General features: G+C 51.4%; 1 protein-coding gene across 3 annotated transcripts in view; it reads left to right on the forward strand.

Annotated features, from left to right (window-relative positions):
• KDM4B (lysine demethylase 4B) overlaps window positions 1-13763 on the forward strand; it is an 89971-nt gene that overhangs the window by 11828 nt on the left and 64380 nt on the right. For 2 of the 3 annotated variants that reach the window (XM_054175087.1, XM_054175089.1), the window contains exons 2-5: window positions 1603-1765; window positions 4774-4949; window positions 5809-5923; window positions 7847-8040. In XM_054175087.1, coding sequence (XP_054031062.1) covers window positions 1625-1765; window positions 4774-4949; window positions 5809-5923; window positions 7847-8040 — 626 coding nt within the window. In that variant the 5' untranslated portion in view covers window positions 1603-1624. The remainder of the gene's footprint in view (window positions 1-1602; window positions 1766-4773; window positions 4950-5808; window positions 5924-7846; window positions 8041-13763) is intronic. The other variant, XM_054175090.1, reaches the window with a different exon arrangement.

Genomic DNA, 13763 nt, shown 5'->3' on the forward strand with positions numbered 1-13763 from the left:
GCTGCAGAGGGACTGTTTCCAAAGACCTGCAGTGACAGGATGAGGAGCAGTGGTTTGAAATCAGAGCAGAGCAGATTTAGATGGGACGTGGAACAAGCTCTGCACCACGAGGCTGCTGGAGCGCTGCAACAGGTTGCTCAGGGAGGTGGTTGAGGCCCCACCTCTGGAGATATTGAAGGTCAGGCTCAAGAGTGCTCCGGGCAGCCTGAGCTGCTGGAGGATGCCCTGGCTCGCTGCAGGGGGGGGTGAGCCTGGATGACCTTCGGAGGTCCCTTCCAACCCAGGCCGTTGGATGCTTCTCCAAGCGGGAGGTTTGTGGCGCGCTCCCCGATCAAACCCCCGGTACAGCCGCATGCCCTGCTTTCTCTTGGCTTTTCCTGACGCAGAGAACACTTCTGGTAGCATCTGGGTTGTTTCTTGGCCGGTAGAGAATCAGATTGAGATCCCAAGGCGTTTTTCGCTTGCGATTTCAAAGTCGCCTTTGACGCCGAGTCGCTGCGCGGCTTCTCCCTGCCCGGCGCCGTGCTGCCCTCTCGTGGTAGCTGGAGCACATTGAAGGGGCTGGAGCTGCTTGGCTGACCTGGAGAGGATGGATTGATTGATTGATTTTTCTTCTAGCAGTCTGCAACCGAAATGCCGCTAAAACAACTTGGTTTGCCTTCGGTTTCCAGCATACCATTGCAGAGGTCCATTTTTAAGCGTTGTGATTTCTTGCTGAGCGATTCTGGAATGTTTGGTTGCTCCCCCCTCCCCCTCCCCCCAAACTTCTGGTTCTGAAGTAAATGGAGTGATTTTGCTTTTCACTTTGAAAGATAGTTTGAGCTTGTGCATCTGCATTTCTTGTAAGAGTTGTCCAAGTTCATTTTGTCCATGTACATTGCAGGAACAATCAGTGTAATAAAGCTGAGGCTTTGAGTAGCCTGGTCTAGTGGAATGTGTCCCTGCTCCGTGGGAGGTGGTTTGGAACTGGATGATCTTTAAGGTCCCTTCCAACCTAAAGCAGTCTATGAACATAAATCTCCTGGAGAGCTACATTCAGAACCATGATTTTATGATTTTGGTTTTTTAATACAGCCTGATGTGTGAAAACACCAAGAAATGGTAGCTAATGCCCTTGGCCAAAGCTGCTCTTCTGTAACTAAATACAGGAGAGGCTGAAGCATTCTGGTGGGAAACTTCATGGCACAGCTGGCTCCCTGTGCACTGATAGATGCTGAAGGGAGCAAGAAGTTTGCTGTCCACGGGCACCCTCCTGCTGAGGCATGGCTTCATGTGAGGGGTGGAGGGGGCCATGCTAAGGCTGTGGTCTATATTTAGGCTCTATCTGATCTCTGGATGATACTAAGATCAGGAGCTCCCTGATACTTGACCCTGTTTAGGGCCTTGCTAACAAATAGCTTAAGTGGATTTTTTGGCCAGAAGCTCTTTATAGCCATGTCAGAGGACAGCCTGCACAAGCGCTTCCTTAGAGAGACATGAGAGAAGCTCCACACCTGTCTGGGAAATTCATTCAAGTAGAAAGAACACAAAGGTTTTTAACCAGTATTGTTTCCCCACCACCACCTCTCCTTTCTTTCTCCCTCTGTTGTTTCCCCTCCTCAGGTGCTGTCAGCGAGCTAGAGCCATGGGGTCGGAAGCGCCGAGCCCGCAGAACCCTGGCTGCAAGATCATGACCTTCCGCCCCAGCCTGGAGGAGTTCCGGGACTTCGGGAAGTACATTGCTTACATGGAGTCCCAGGGAGCCCACCGAGCGGGGCTGGCCAAGGTGAGGTGCCCCTGACCTGGGCAGTGGAGAGCTTCCTCAGGCTTCCTTCCCCAGGCTCTGCCTCAGGGGAGGTGTCTGTGGAGCTGGCTCAGGCAGAAGCGGTTTGCGTTCACGTAGTCGAGCGGAGAGTGGGTTTGGAGCTGGGCTTGCCCTCTGCTTTGGAGGCCTGAGAGAGGAAAGGCAGAGGTGTTAGAGGACTTTCCTGAGAGTGAAAGAGGAGCTCATTTGCAGGATTCAGAGAATGCTTTGGGTTGGAAGGGACCTGAAAGATCATCCAGTTCCAATCCCCCTGCTGTGGGCAGGGACACCTCCCACCAGATCAAGTTTCTCGAGGCCTCATCTAACCTGGTCTTGAACACCTCCAGGGAGGAGGCATCCACAGCCTCCCTGGGCAACCTGTCCCAGTGCCTCCCCACCCTCACTGGAAAGAATTTCTTCCTAATCCCCAGTCTAAATTTGCCCTCCTCAAGACTGTGTTTTCCTGATGCCTGACTGGAGAGCAGGACACTCCCAGCCCCTGCAGAGATGGGTTAAGGGTATTTCCATCTCCTGATTCTGTTGCTGAGGAGACAGCTCGTGGTAGCCATGGCCTCAGGGGCTCATGGCCTGAGCTTTTCACCTCCCCCAGAGTGTGGGGTTATTGAGCAAACTTTTGAAGTTTGCTTAGGTTTGCTGGAGGAGAGAGCCTCAGTCACCTCTGTGTCTGTGTCTCCAGCTATGCTTTTGGCCTTTTTGTGTTCTGAGCTCCCACTTTACCCTGCCTGGAATCATGACCTGTAAACTTGTCCTGGATGCATGTGTGATTCCCAAAATACATGAAAGCCTTTTTGACCTTTAGGAAGCAGTTCTCCAGCCAGCTCTATAACATCCTTCTGCTTCTTTTCCTAGCCACATCTAGCAGTGGCAACTGATGAAACCTTATGAGAAGTTTTCAAGTGGGGCTTCTGAATTTGCAGACACTGCCATGCAACTTGTTGGGGGGGGGGGAAAAAACCCCAGAAGTGGCTGATTAGAGTATTTGTGGTCATCTCCTGTTGCTCCACAGGCTGAGGGAGGTCATTTGTTCTGACAGGGAAGTTGTTTCATCTGGTTTTCAGCAGAGCTTAATGAAGAGCAGCAGAGAAATAAAGCTGTTGGGTAGGAAATAACTCATGCCTACTCAAACACAGGTCAGTTCCTGGTTTTATGATGGCTCTGAATAGAGCTGGGGAGTGATAAAAGCCCTCTGAAATGTTTCCTTGCCCATTCCAGTGTCCAAGCAATTCCATTCCAGGAGTCTGCTAGGCTAGGTTATTTTAATAAAGGCTGTTGGGGAGTTCTAGCTGTTGGAAAGAAATTACCTGCAGGACTAAATCTGAGCACTTCAGGTTCATTTCTGTGTCTCTCAATTGCAGCTGCAGCTGAGAGCCTTGTGGTGGAAGTAAAACTCCTCATGTCCTGGGGGAATGATGGCCATGAAAGTCAATAACTTGTCCTCCAGTTCCTGTCAATTTAGTTGGTTAATTCTTACACCAAATTAGATTTCAGATACATATATATATGGGTTTTGTTCCATTCTCCATGCCTACTGAAGGGCCTCCTGATTGTGCTCTGCTCTTGAGCCTGCAATTGTTGGCAGCTCTTCCATGCAGAGTGACACTTTTTTCTTCATTTTGTTTGGCCTGGCTTCCAAGAGCAAGAAAAGAGTTCTGAACACATTCCCCACACTTTGTTCTTCTCAGCCCCTTCCTATTTAAGGAGTTCCCTTCCCATGACTACCCCTTCCCACTAAGGAGGTCTCAGCAGAGGGGCAGAATCCCCTCCCTTGCCCTGCTGCCCGTGCTGCTGAGGGTGCAGCCCAGGGTTTGGTTGGCTTCTGGGCTGCAAAGGTGGAGTGGTTGTGTAGAATGCTGCAAAAGCTTCTGAATTTGGGGAGATTAAACACTGATGAAGCTGCTGAGTCTTCCTGCAGCTTTGTGGCTTGATAGGTGAGAGAGGAGTGCAGCTGTGGAGGGAAGGCAGGAGCAGTCCTCCTGGCACACAGCTAGTTTTCTGGTGTAACTCTCCATCTTTTCACTGGCCATCTTCTGTGACACAGGGCTGCTGGGACTGCTGGTGAACAGGTGGCCAGCCCTCTGACCACAGCAGCTACTCCTGCACTGCAGCAGATGCAGAGCAGGTGCCTTGTCATATGTGCTGGTTATTTGAGAGGCTGCTGTTATCTGATAACCTGCAGCAGCATGGAATGAATTCCACTTCCCCAGATCTTTCTTCACTGGAAGTTGTCTTTGCCTGTCATGAACACCAATATAGGCTGGGCAGGGACTGGCTTGAGAGCACCCCTGAAGAAAGGGACTTGGGGGATGAGAAGCTCAACCTGAGCCAGCAGTGTGTACTGGCAGCCCTGAGAGCCAACCAGAGCCTGGGCTGCATGAAGAGAAGTGTGGCCAGCAGGGCCAGGGAGGTGATTCTCCCCCTCTGCTCCGCTCTGGTGAGACCACAGCTGGAGCTCTGTGTCCAGTTCTGGAATTCCTATTCCAGGAAGGGTCTGGAGGTGCTGGAAGGTGTCCAGAGAAGGGCCACGAGGAGGAGCAGAGGGCTGGAGCTGCTCTGCTATGGGAGTTGGGGTTGTTGAGTCTGGAGAAGAGAAGGCTCTGAGGAGACCTTCTTGTGGCCTTCCAGTATCTGAAGGGGGCTCCAAGAAAGCTGGGAAGGGACTTTTGAGAGTGTCAGGGAGTGATAGGACTGGGGGGGATGGAGCAAAACTGGAAATGGGGAGATTGAGATTGGATGTCAGGAAGAAGTTGTACCCCATGAGGGTGGTGAGAGCCTGGCACAGGTTGCCCAGGGAGGTGGTGGAAGCCTCATCCCTGGGGGTGTTTGCAGCCAGGCTGGAGGTGGCTGTGAGCAACCTGCTGTGGTGTGAGGTGTCCCTGGCCCTGGCAGGGGGCTTGGGCCTGGCTGAGCCTCGAGGTCCCTTCCAAGCCTGACAGCTCTGTGATTGTTTGTTGTTTTCCCCCCAATTCCAGGTGATTCCTCCTAAAGAATGGAAGCCTCGGAAGACCTACGACGACATCGATGACATGGTGATCCCAGCCCCCATTCAGCAGGTGGTGACTGGGCAGTCAGGGCTCTTCACCCAGTACAACATCCAGAAGAAGCCCATGACTGTGGGAGAGTACCGGCGGCTGGCCAACAGCGAGAAGTACGTTGGTGTGAGGTGATGCTCCCAGGTGGTGCGTGGCTGCTGGGGGGGAGCTGGGGGGAAAGCTTTCCTCCCTGGAAACAAGCTGCAGAAGAAGATGCAGCCCTGTTAGGTAGGAAGTGTTTTGGAGGGAAGTGCTTCGTGGTGAAAGCTCCCATTCAGCATCTCCAGCAAGGTTGTAACTTGGTGGCTTGCGATGTGTCTTGGAACCTCTGGGAGTTGGGAGGGGAAGAGTCATCCAAGTCAGCATTTGGCTGCATCTGCCTGAGAAGAGTGGCTTGGGGCTCAAAGAAGAGCTCCTGGGGCTTTGATGGCTGTTCTGGAAATTGTGTTGCATTGCTGAGGTAGAAGTACAGCTATCAAGGAGTGCCTGAGCTCCACCAGCATCCTCTGAAGGGAGCAGGACCTCTGCAGAGCAATTCCCTTACCTGGGGCCAGCCAAGTGCTGTGGTTGCATCCCCTTGCAGAGTCCCTGTCCCAGGGCTGGAGTACCCTGGGCTTTACCTCCAGCATTGCTGACATCATGCAGTCAGCTTTGACATAAATATTGCTGACAGAGCAGACAGAGGAGTGCTCTACCTGCCTTCAGCTCCCTGGGTCCCAACCGTGTCCTGTGTCCTTGGGGTGGGGCTGTGGTGCTCCCCTCCTGCACTGGGAGGCTTTGCAGGAGGGCTCCAAAGGCAGTGAGGAGTCCGCAGCGAGGCAGCAGAGTCTGACCGGAATGAGAAGTGAAGTGCACCTTCCCCAGCCTCCTGAGCTGCCTGCTTTGGAATGCACAGACCTCCCCAGTCATTTGTCTGGCTGTGATGAGGACTCCTTAGGGCTTCTCACATCCTTATCTGTGCCCTGCTCTTATCAGGTATTGTACTCCACGCCATCAAGATTTTGAGGACTTGGAGCGCAAGTACTGGAAGAACCTCACATTTGTCTCTCCAATTTATGGGGCTGATATCAGTGGCTCACTGTATGATGCAGTAAGTGAAATGCTCTTCCTTATCCTTCTGGACACTGATTTCCTTCTTGCTCCTTTCTTGCCACAGAGCAGCAGTTCAGAGTTCACTTGATCTACACCCACAGAACTGCTGAGGTTGAAGAAGACCTCCAAGGTCACCGAGTTCAGCATCAACCCAGCACTAGGTTGCCACTAAAGCACAGCCCTCAGCACCACATCTCTCTGGCTTTTAAACATCTCCAGGGATGGGGATACCACCACTGCCCTGGGCAGCCTGTGCCAGGGTTTTTGCAGCCCTTCTGGGGAAGAAATTGTTCCTGGTGTCCAAACTAAACCTGCCCTTGTGCAGCTTGAGGCCATTTCCTCTTCTGTCACTTGTTACTAGGGAGAAGAGCCCAACCCCCACCTGGCTCCAACCTTTTGGGGAGTTGTAGAGAGCCAGAGGTGCTCAAGGCCAGGTTGGATGAGGCCTTGAGCAACCTGGGCTGGTGGGAGGTGTCCCTGCCCATGGCAGGGGGTTGGAACTGGGTGGTTACTTTAAAGTCCCTTCCAAGCCAACCCATTCTCTGAATCTGTCCCCACAGAGCTCTGTTTGGTTTTGTCTTTTAATGGGAATAAAATTGAGATTTCTGCTGAAGCACCTTAGAGAGCCAGAAAGCAGAGCAGCATTTGAAGGAACTGGGTGCTTCATCTAAAATACTTTCTGTTTTGATCAGCACAATGAAAACATTTTCAGCTGGATTGTGGGTTGGGTTTTTTCCCCCCTTTGGAGTTGGCTCTGTTAGGATCCAGGGCACCTGCATGGGAAATTGTTTTACAATTCAAATTGTTTCAGCCTTTTCCTTGGAGAAATTGCATCCTAGGCTTTAATTCTGTTGTGGTTCCTGCTTGATTCTGTTGTGGTTTCTCCTGCTGGAGATGATAAAGGTTGCTTATCTTCCTAGTCTGTTTAGGAAGCTAATTTAAAGCAGTGCCCTTCCTCTGCAGTTTTCTTTTGAGCAGAAAGTGACCTTTATTGGGGGGGTGCTGTCTGCTTGTCTGCAGTATAAACTGCCTGCTAATGTCCAAGTCTCTTTTTGTTATCAGAGGACTCCACAGCTGACCCCAGCACTGCAAGTGGGGGTCTGAGCAGAGGGCCAGAATCCCCTCCCTGCCCCTGCTGCCCACACTGCTGGGGATCAGCCCAGGGCAGGTTTGCTCTGGGCTGTGAGTGCATATTTGTGGCTCATGTCCAGCTCTTTATCCACCAGCACCATCGAGTCCTCCTCCACAGGGCTGCTCCATCCCTTCATCCCCCAGCATGGACTGATCCTGAGGATAGCCCCCAGCCCTGCTGCAGGACCTTGCTGTTCCTCTTCAGGCAGCCTCAAGTGGAAGATTTGTACCAGTTTGTGAGACCTTTACTACTGCAAACTGAAGCAGAGCAAACCAGCTTCCAGATTTGGCACTGCTTATTGCTCTTGCTGTTTAAATACCAGTAACACCCCAAGTGTCTGCCCTGTTCTTTATCTGAGGCACTGAGCTGATGCAGAGGCTTCTGCCACTTTGGCTGGGTTGGTGTTTCTCATCAGCTGCTACACATCCATCAGGTGAAGAATGTCTGGCTGGAAGATGCCATGGAGAGAAGTGTGTTTTACCCTTAGTTTATCTTGTGTTTATTAGTCAGGCAGTTACTTATCTGGAGGGTATCACACAGTACAAATGCTGCTTCAGAGAGCACATTTAGTGAGAGGTTTGTGATCAATCCCTTTGCCACAAAGTGGTGGTGATGCATCTCCTCATGGTTATTGATGAACACTTAACTTCCTGGCAGCAGGTGGAATTAAATGGATGCAGATAACAGCAGGCTGGCCACATCTGAATGCATTCAGAGGGAGCTGTGGTGTTACTCTGCTTTACAGTTTGTGAGGGTGTTCCAGTCCCAAACATGTGCTTTGAATTCCAGGATGTGGAAGAATGGAATATTGGCAACCTGAACACCCTCTTGGACATGGTGGAACACGAGTGTGGCATTATCATAGAAGGTGTGAACACTCCCTACCTCTACTTTGGGATGTGGAAGACCACATTTGCTTGGCATACAGAGGACATGGATCTCTACAGCATCAACTACTTGCATTTTGGGGAGCCAAAATCCTGGTGAGTGATCAAATACTAAATGGTGGCTGCAAACCTCTGCCCTCACACAGATCACTGCAAAAACCTTTGCTTCAGGTCTAATTCCATCAGGCCTGCTTAGTCTCTTTCCTTTTCCCCTCTCCTCTTCTCCTCTACACTTAGAAGCAGTCTTCTTTCATGCTGACTCACTCAGAGGCCTAATTCCTGCCTTTTCTAGAAGAGCAGCAGAATTAGGGAGGTGGCAAAAAGATGTCAGCACTCGGGGCTTGTGGGCAGGTAATGCACAGGAGAGTGTGGTTTGTACTCCATAACTGTGGGAGAGCAAGAATTCAGAGAACAGCAGCTTGGAAGGGACCTCAGGGATCATCAAGTCCAACCTTTCAGGGTAAGGAGTGATGGTGATGGGAATGTGTGGATGCTTGAGCTGCACTTTTCACGGTGGAAGGATGTTCTTGGGTGGTGCTGTAGGCTGCAAACATCTGTTAGCTTCCAACTGCCACTTGTTCAAGAGGTCAATTCCTTTACCACTCCAGCCACAGGACAAAAGGAGCCCTTTGCAGGGGCAGTTCTTACAACAACAGTAAACATTTTTTTTTCAACACTTGCTGCACAGAGCAGTTGGAAATTAACCTTCCACACAAAATAACCAAATGGGTAAGGGTGAAATGACTAAATCTTGAGTCCAAATCTCCTGTTCTTCCTTCCCCAGCTTCTCACTTAATGGCATAACCAAAGAGATTTAGCAGCCTTAGAAGAGCTTTGCTGAAGATCTTGATGTGACTAATAAAATATTGACATTTAGGTGCAAATGAGAGCTTAAATGTCAGGGTGAAGCTGCTGTCATTGTGCCCTGGTGATGGCAGGCAAGAGCCTCCCATCTCTCTGTAATATGAGTCCCCTGTGCCACCAGGTTATCTCCAGGCTGGTGCTGCCTGTGGGCATGGAGAAGCTACAGCAGCAAAAGGGGTTTAATGAGTGGCTGGAGTGTTTCTTTGACAGTGCTGGAAAGGAGCTGGATCAGGAAGTTCAGTGGCAGAAAATCTTGGGTTTCCAGGAGGTACCTGATGGTTAGAATCCCTCTTTCAGGCAGATGCTGAAGGGTTTTGCAGAATCTCCTGATAGCTCTGTTCAACGAGCTTGAGCTCCAGAAACAGCTCTCCGGATTAGCAGTGAAACCTGACACCTTTTAGATGCTGTCACTTCTTTCCCCTTGCCTGCAGCAGCCCCATCAAACCGTTCCTGGTTGGTGCCTGTCTCCAGCAGGTGGTGCCAGCAGCACACGACAGCCACTCACAATCGTTTGGGTTGGAAAGGACCTTCAAGCTCATCCAGTTCCAGCCCCCCTGCTATGGGCAGGGACACCTCTCACCAGCCCAGGTTGCTCAAGGCCTCATCCAGCCTGGCCTTGAACACCTCCAGGGAGGGGGCATCTACAGCCTCCTTGGGCAACCTGTTCCAGTGTCTCCCCACCCTCAACTGAAAGCAATTCTTCCTAATCCCCAATCTCAGTCTCTCCTCTTCCAGCTCAAAGCTGTTGCCTCTCATCCTGTCACTCCAAGCCCTTGTCAGAAGCCCCTCCCTAGCTCTTCTGTAGCCCCTTCAGGCACTGGAAGGCCTCTCTGGAGCCTTTTCCAGGCTGAACAGCCCTAACTCTCTCAGCCTGTCTCCGTAGCAGAGGTTCTCCAGCCCTCTGATCATCTTTGTAGCCTCCTCTGGATCCCCTTCAGCAGCTCCAGGTCCTTCTTGCGCTGGGGGCCCCAGAACTGGATGCAGGGCTGCCGGCTGGACCTCGTCAGAGCAGAGAAGAGGTGGAGAATCACCTCCCTCACCATGCTGGTGACACTTCTTTTGATGTCCTTGCCCAGTGCCCACCAGGCAGGCCAGTGTCTTCTGTAGTGTGGTGTTTTAGCACCTCAGCACACAGGAGCTGGCTGCTCCGAGCTGTAGGAGCAGCTGACCTGAGGTTTGTGCTGGGGTCACGCGATTGTGGCTGTCTCTGACTGCTCCTTTCATGCCTGTGTGTTATCAGCTCTGCTGCTTGCTTTTTGTTCCCAGCCCAGAACAGAGAGTTATCTCTTTCAAAAAGTGGAAGCAAGAGCAGATTAGCTTGAAAAGAGAAGCTGGTGACAGGGTGGAAATAATGGATGTTCCCCAGACTCTCAAGTGATCAAAAGGGTTTTGAGAGACCCCAGCTGCAGCACTGTGTCCAGGTCTGGTGCCCCCAGCATGGGAGGGACATGGAACTGCTGGGGTGGGTCCAGAAGAGGCCATGATGATGGTTACAGGGATGGAGAACCTCCCCTATGGGGACAGGCTGGGAGAGTTGGGGCTGTTCAGCCTGGAGAGGAGAAGGCTCCTGAAATTCCTCTAAGAGGTTTCAGTTGTTGAAGGGTTCTTAGATTCATAGAATGGGTTGGGTTGGAAGAGACCTTCAAGATCATTCAGTTCCAGCCCCCCTGCCATGGGCAGGCACACCTCCACCAGCCCAGGTTGCTCAAGGCCTCATGCAAGCTGGCTTTGAACACCTCCAGAGAGGGGACATCCACAGCCTCCCTGGGCAGCCTGTTTCAGTGTCTCCCTACCCATCCAGTGGTGAGACCCTGAGCCCAGGCACTGCTGCTTTAGCTGGCATAAAGAGGAGAAATCAGAAAATCTTGTAAAGCAGCTCAGGTATTGCTGGTCAGAGCTCAAAGCAGGAAGGTGCTCTGCACCTGCTGGGGTTTTGGCTTGTTTGGTGCTTTGCTTTTCTTATTTTTGGCTTTATATCTCTATATAACTCCACTTCAGAGGAGGGGTGGGTTTGAATGCAGCCATTCTGTGTTCATCAGCTCTTTCAAGCAACCATTCCTGTGAAGCTTGCACTGTTGGGGCAGATGAGGCTTTGGAGGCTGCATCACCTCTTGGACAAAGCATTTTCCCCTTCAGCTGAGTTTTGCTGCCCAGCTGCCAGCGTGTGGCACACAACTCGATGTGCTGTGACAGGATGCCACTGCTGCTCTGGCAGGCCTCCTGCTCTGCCCTCCAGCATAAGGCAAGAGTATGCCACTTGCCTGAGTCGTTTCTTCCTTGTTCTTCTGTGTGACAGCTTCAGTGAATGATTTCTCAAGCTCTTCTGAGGACAAGCATTGGCTTCTGAGGAGTGAATCTGAATCCCCCTTAGAGCAGAGCTGGAACTCTCCAGGTACCTGAGCACTCAGCCCAGGCTCAGACTCCTGCCTGTCGCTGCAGTCGTCTCAGAGCTCAGCTGGGGGAGCTCTCGGACTTCAGTGATGGAATTCCAGTGGTGCAGCCTGGCTTTGCTCAGAGATGGCTCAAAACCTTCCTTCTGCTTTTCTGGCACCACCTCTGTGGAAATTTCCCAGCTTCCTTCATCCTTTTTATAGACTCTTTGCCTCTGACAGTGATCATCTTTGAATCACCTCGGGGAGCAGCAGGAGTGTGGAGAGTTACAAAGTCTACCAGTTTGGGGTTGAGCTCTAAAGGAAGAGGCAGGGTTATTGTTTGCCTGTCAGAGCTGTTTATGGAGTGAAATCAAGGACTTGGTGTATTGGTAGTATTCTGCCTCAGAAGGGACTGTTAAAAACCATGACTTGATGTCTCTCATGAATTAGCTTTGGCTTTGTTAGGGTAGCATGAAGGAGTGGTGGAAGCCACCAGCTCTGTTGGTGAGAAGGGAGGCCACCAGTGAGGTGGCCTCCCAGACCTCTTCAAGGGGCTTCTCCAAGAAGTGCTGCTGTTCATTTGCTGTGCTGAAGGTAAAGCACCTTCTCGGGGAGCTCTGGATGTGTTCTGACCCTGGGAAGCCACCTCAGTGGACAGCTGAGGATGGAACCTTCCTCATGGGTCAGGGAGGGTAGTTACTGAGATGTTTCATGTCTTCACTTTCTGCCTTTGGAGTTTTGGGTTATTCCCCTCTCAAACCAGGTGCTGTGGGAACTTGGGACTGCAGTTTCATGCTGTGGGAACTTGGGACTGCAGTTGCCTGCCTGTGGCTCAACAACTGAAGATGGCTTCTTTGTGCAACCTAATGAGCATCTGCTCGGCCATACGACTCCTTGATTAATGTGTGTCTCTGTCACTGCAGAGAGGTCCTGCTGCCAACACTTTCTTGTGCTGTGCCTTTCCATAAGCAGGGCAGAGCAGGCTGCAGCAGCCTGAGCTGTCCCCACAGAGCTGTGTCACCGGGGATGCGGCGCTGAGTGAAGTACTTGAGCAGTGAAGGGTCATCCAGTGATGAGGGAGAGGGAAGGGGCTAATGGAGGACAGCTCTTTCCTGCTTCCAGGCTCATTAAGTGATTTATCCACACCTGGAGACTGCAGTGCATTTCCTTCTGAAGTTCTGTCTTGTACCAAGAACAAGCACTGCTCTGTGTCTTCAGCCATGATGATTGCTGCTGCAGGGATGTCCTTGCTGCCCCTGCCAGGGCACACTGGCCTCCTGTTGAAGGTGATCATAAAATGGCTTAGGTTGGAAGGGACCTCAGAGATCATCCAGCTCCCAACCCCCTTGCCATGGGCAGGGACACCTCTCAAGTAGATTCAGCTGCTCAAGCCTCATCCAGCCTGGCCTTGAACTCCCCCAGGGAGGAGGCATCCACAACCCCCCTGAGCAGCCTGTTCCAGAGTCTCACTACCCTGGTGCTGAAGAACTTCTTCCTAGGTCGAACCCTGCTCTGCCTCAGCTTCAAACCATCCCCCCTTGTCCTTGTGAAAAGTCCCTCTGCAGCCTTCCTGTAGGATCCCTTCAGGTATTGATCATCTGTTCCCATCCATCCCTTCTCAGGTGTATGCATCTGGTGCCCATTGTAGCCACCCTGTTGTTGATTTTCACTGGAAAATCAAGCTGACAGGCTGAAGAGGTAGCAGGGAAGGTGTTTTGTAACTTCACCTTAAGCTTCTCAGGCAGGAGCTGCCACATTGAGTCTCTTGCTTGTTTCTCAAATGACAATAAAATGTCCTTCTGCCATTAGCAGTTTAATTACAGCCCTTTCACACTGGCTTCAGGTTTGCTCTTTTTTTTTCCCCCAGAAGTTTGAATGTCTTTCATTTTGCAGCCCTGAATTAAACCTCCTGTGGTAGGAGTTTTTAGTGTATCAGTTGTACATATTACATTTAATTACCTTCTGCATTCATAGGCTGAGAGCTGAAATAGAGCAGATTGTCAAATGATGCCAACAGGGCTCTGATTTTTGTAATGACAGCAGCAGCAAAGCTGAATGCCAAGCCTCATACCCCATGGTTATTGGGGCATTTTATTGAGGAGTGAATGCATCTCAGCCCTGGCAGTTTCAAAAGGTTGTTTTTCAGGGAGCCAGAGGATGGGTTGGGTTGGGAGGAACCTTCTAGATCATCCAGTTCCAACCCTCCTGCCAGGGGCAGGGACTCCTCTCCCTAGACCAGGTCATTCAAGGACTCATCCAGCCTGGCCTTGAACACTTCCAGGATTGGAGCCTCCACAGCTTCTCTGGGCAACCAGTTCTAGTGCCTCAGCACCCTCCTGGGGAAGAGTTTCTTCCTAATGTTTCATCTAAATCAAGCTCCTTCCAGTCTGAAGCCATTGTCCCTTGTCCTGCCACTCCCTGACCTTAAACAAAGTCCTTCCTTAGCTCTCCTGTAGCTCCCTCCAAATACTCAAAGGCTGCTCTAAGGTGTGTCCCTGGAGCCTTCTCTTCTCCAGGCTGATCCTTATCTGGCTTTCATAGCAGAGCTGCTCCAGCATCTTAAACACCCCCCCTGAAGATGTG

Source organism: Dryobates pubescens, chromosome 31 (genome assembly GCF_014839835.1).
Source record: "Dryobates pubescens isolate bDryPub1 chromosome 31, bDryPub1.pri, whole genome shotgun sequence".
In the NCBI taxonomy this organism is placed as follows: domain Eukaryota; kingdom Metazoa; phylum Chordata; class Aves; order Piciformes; family Picidae; genus Dryobates; species Dryobates pubescens.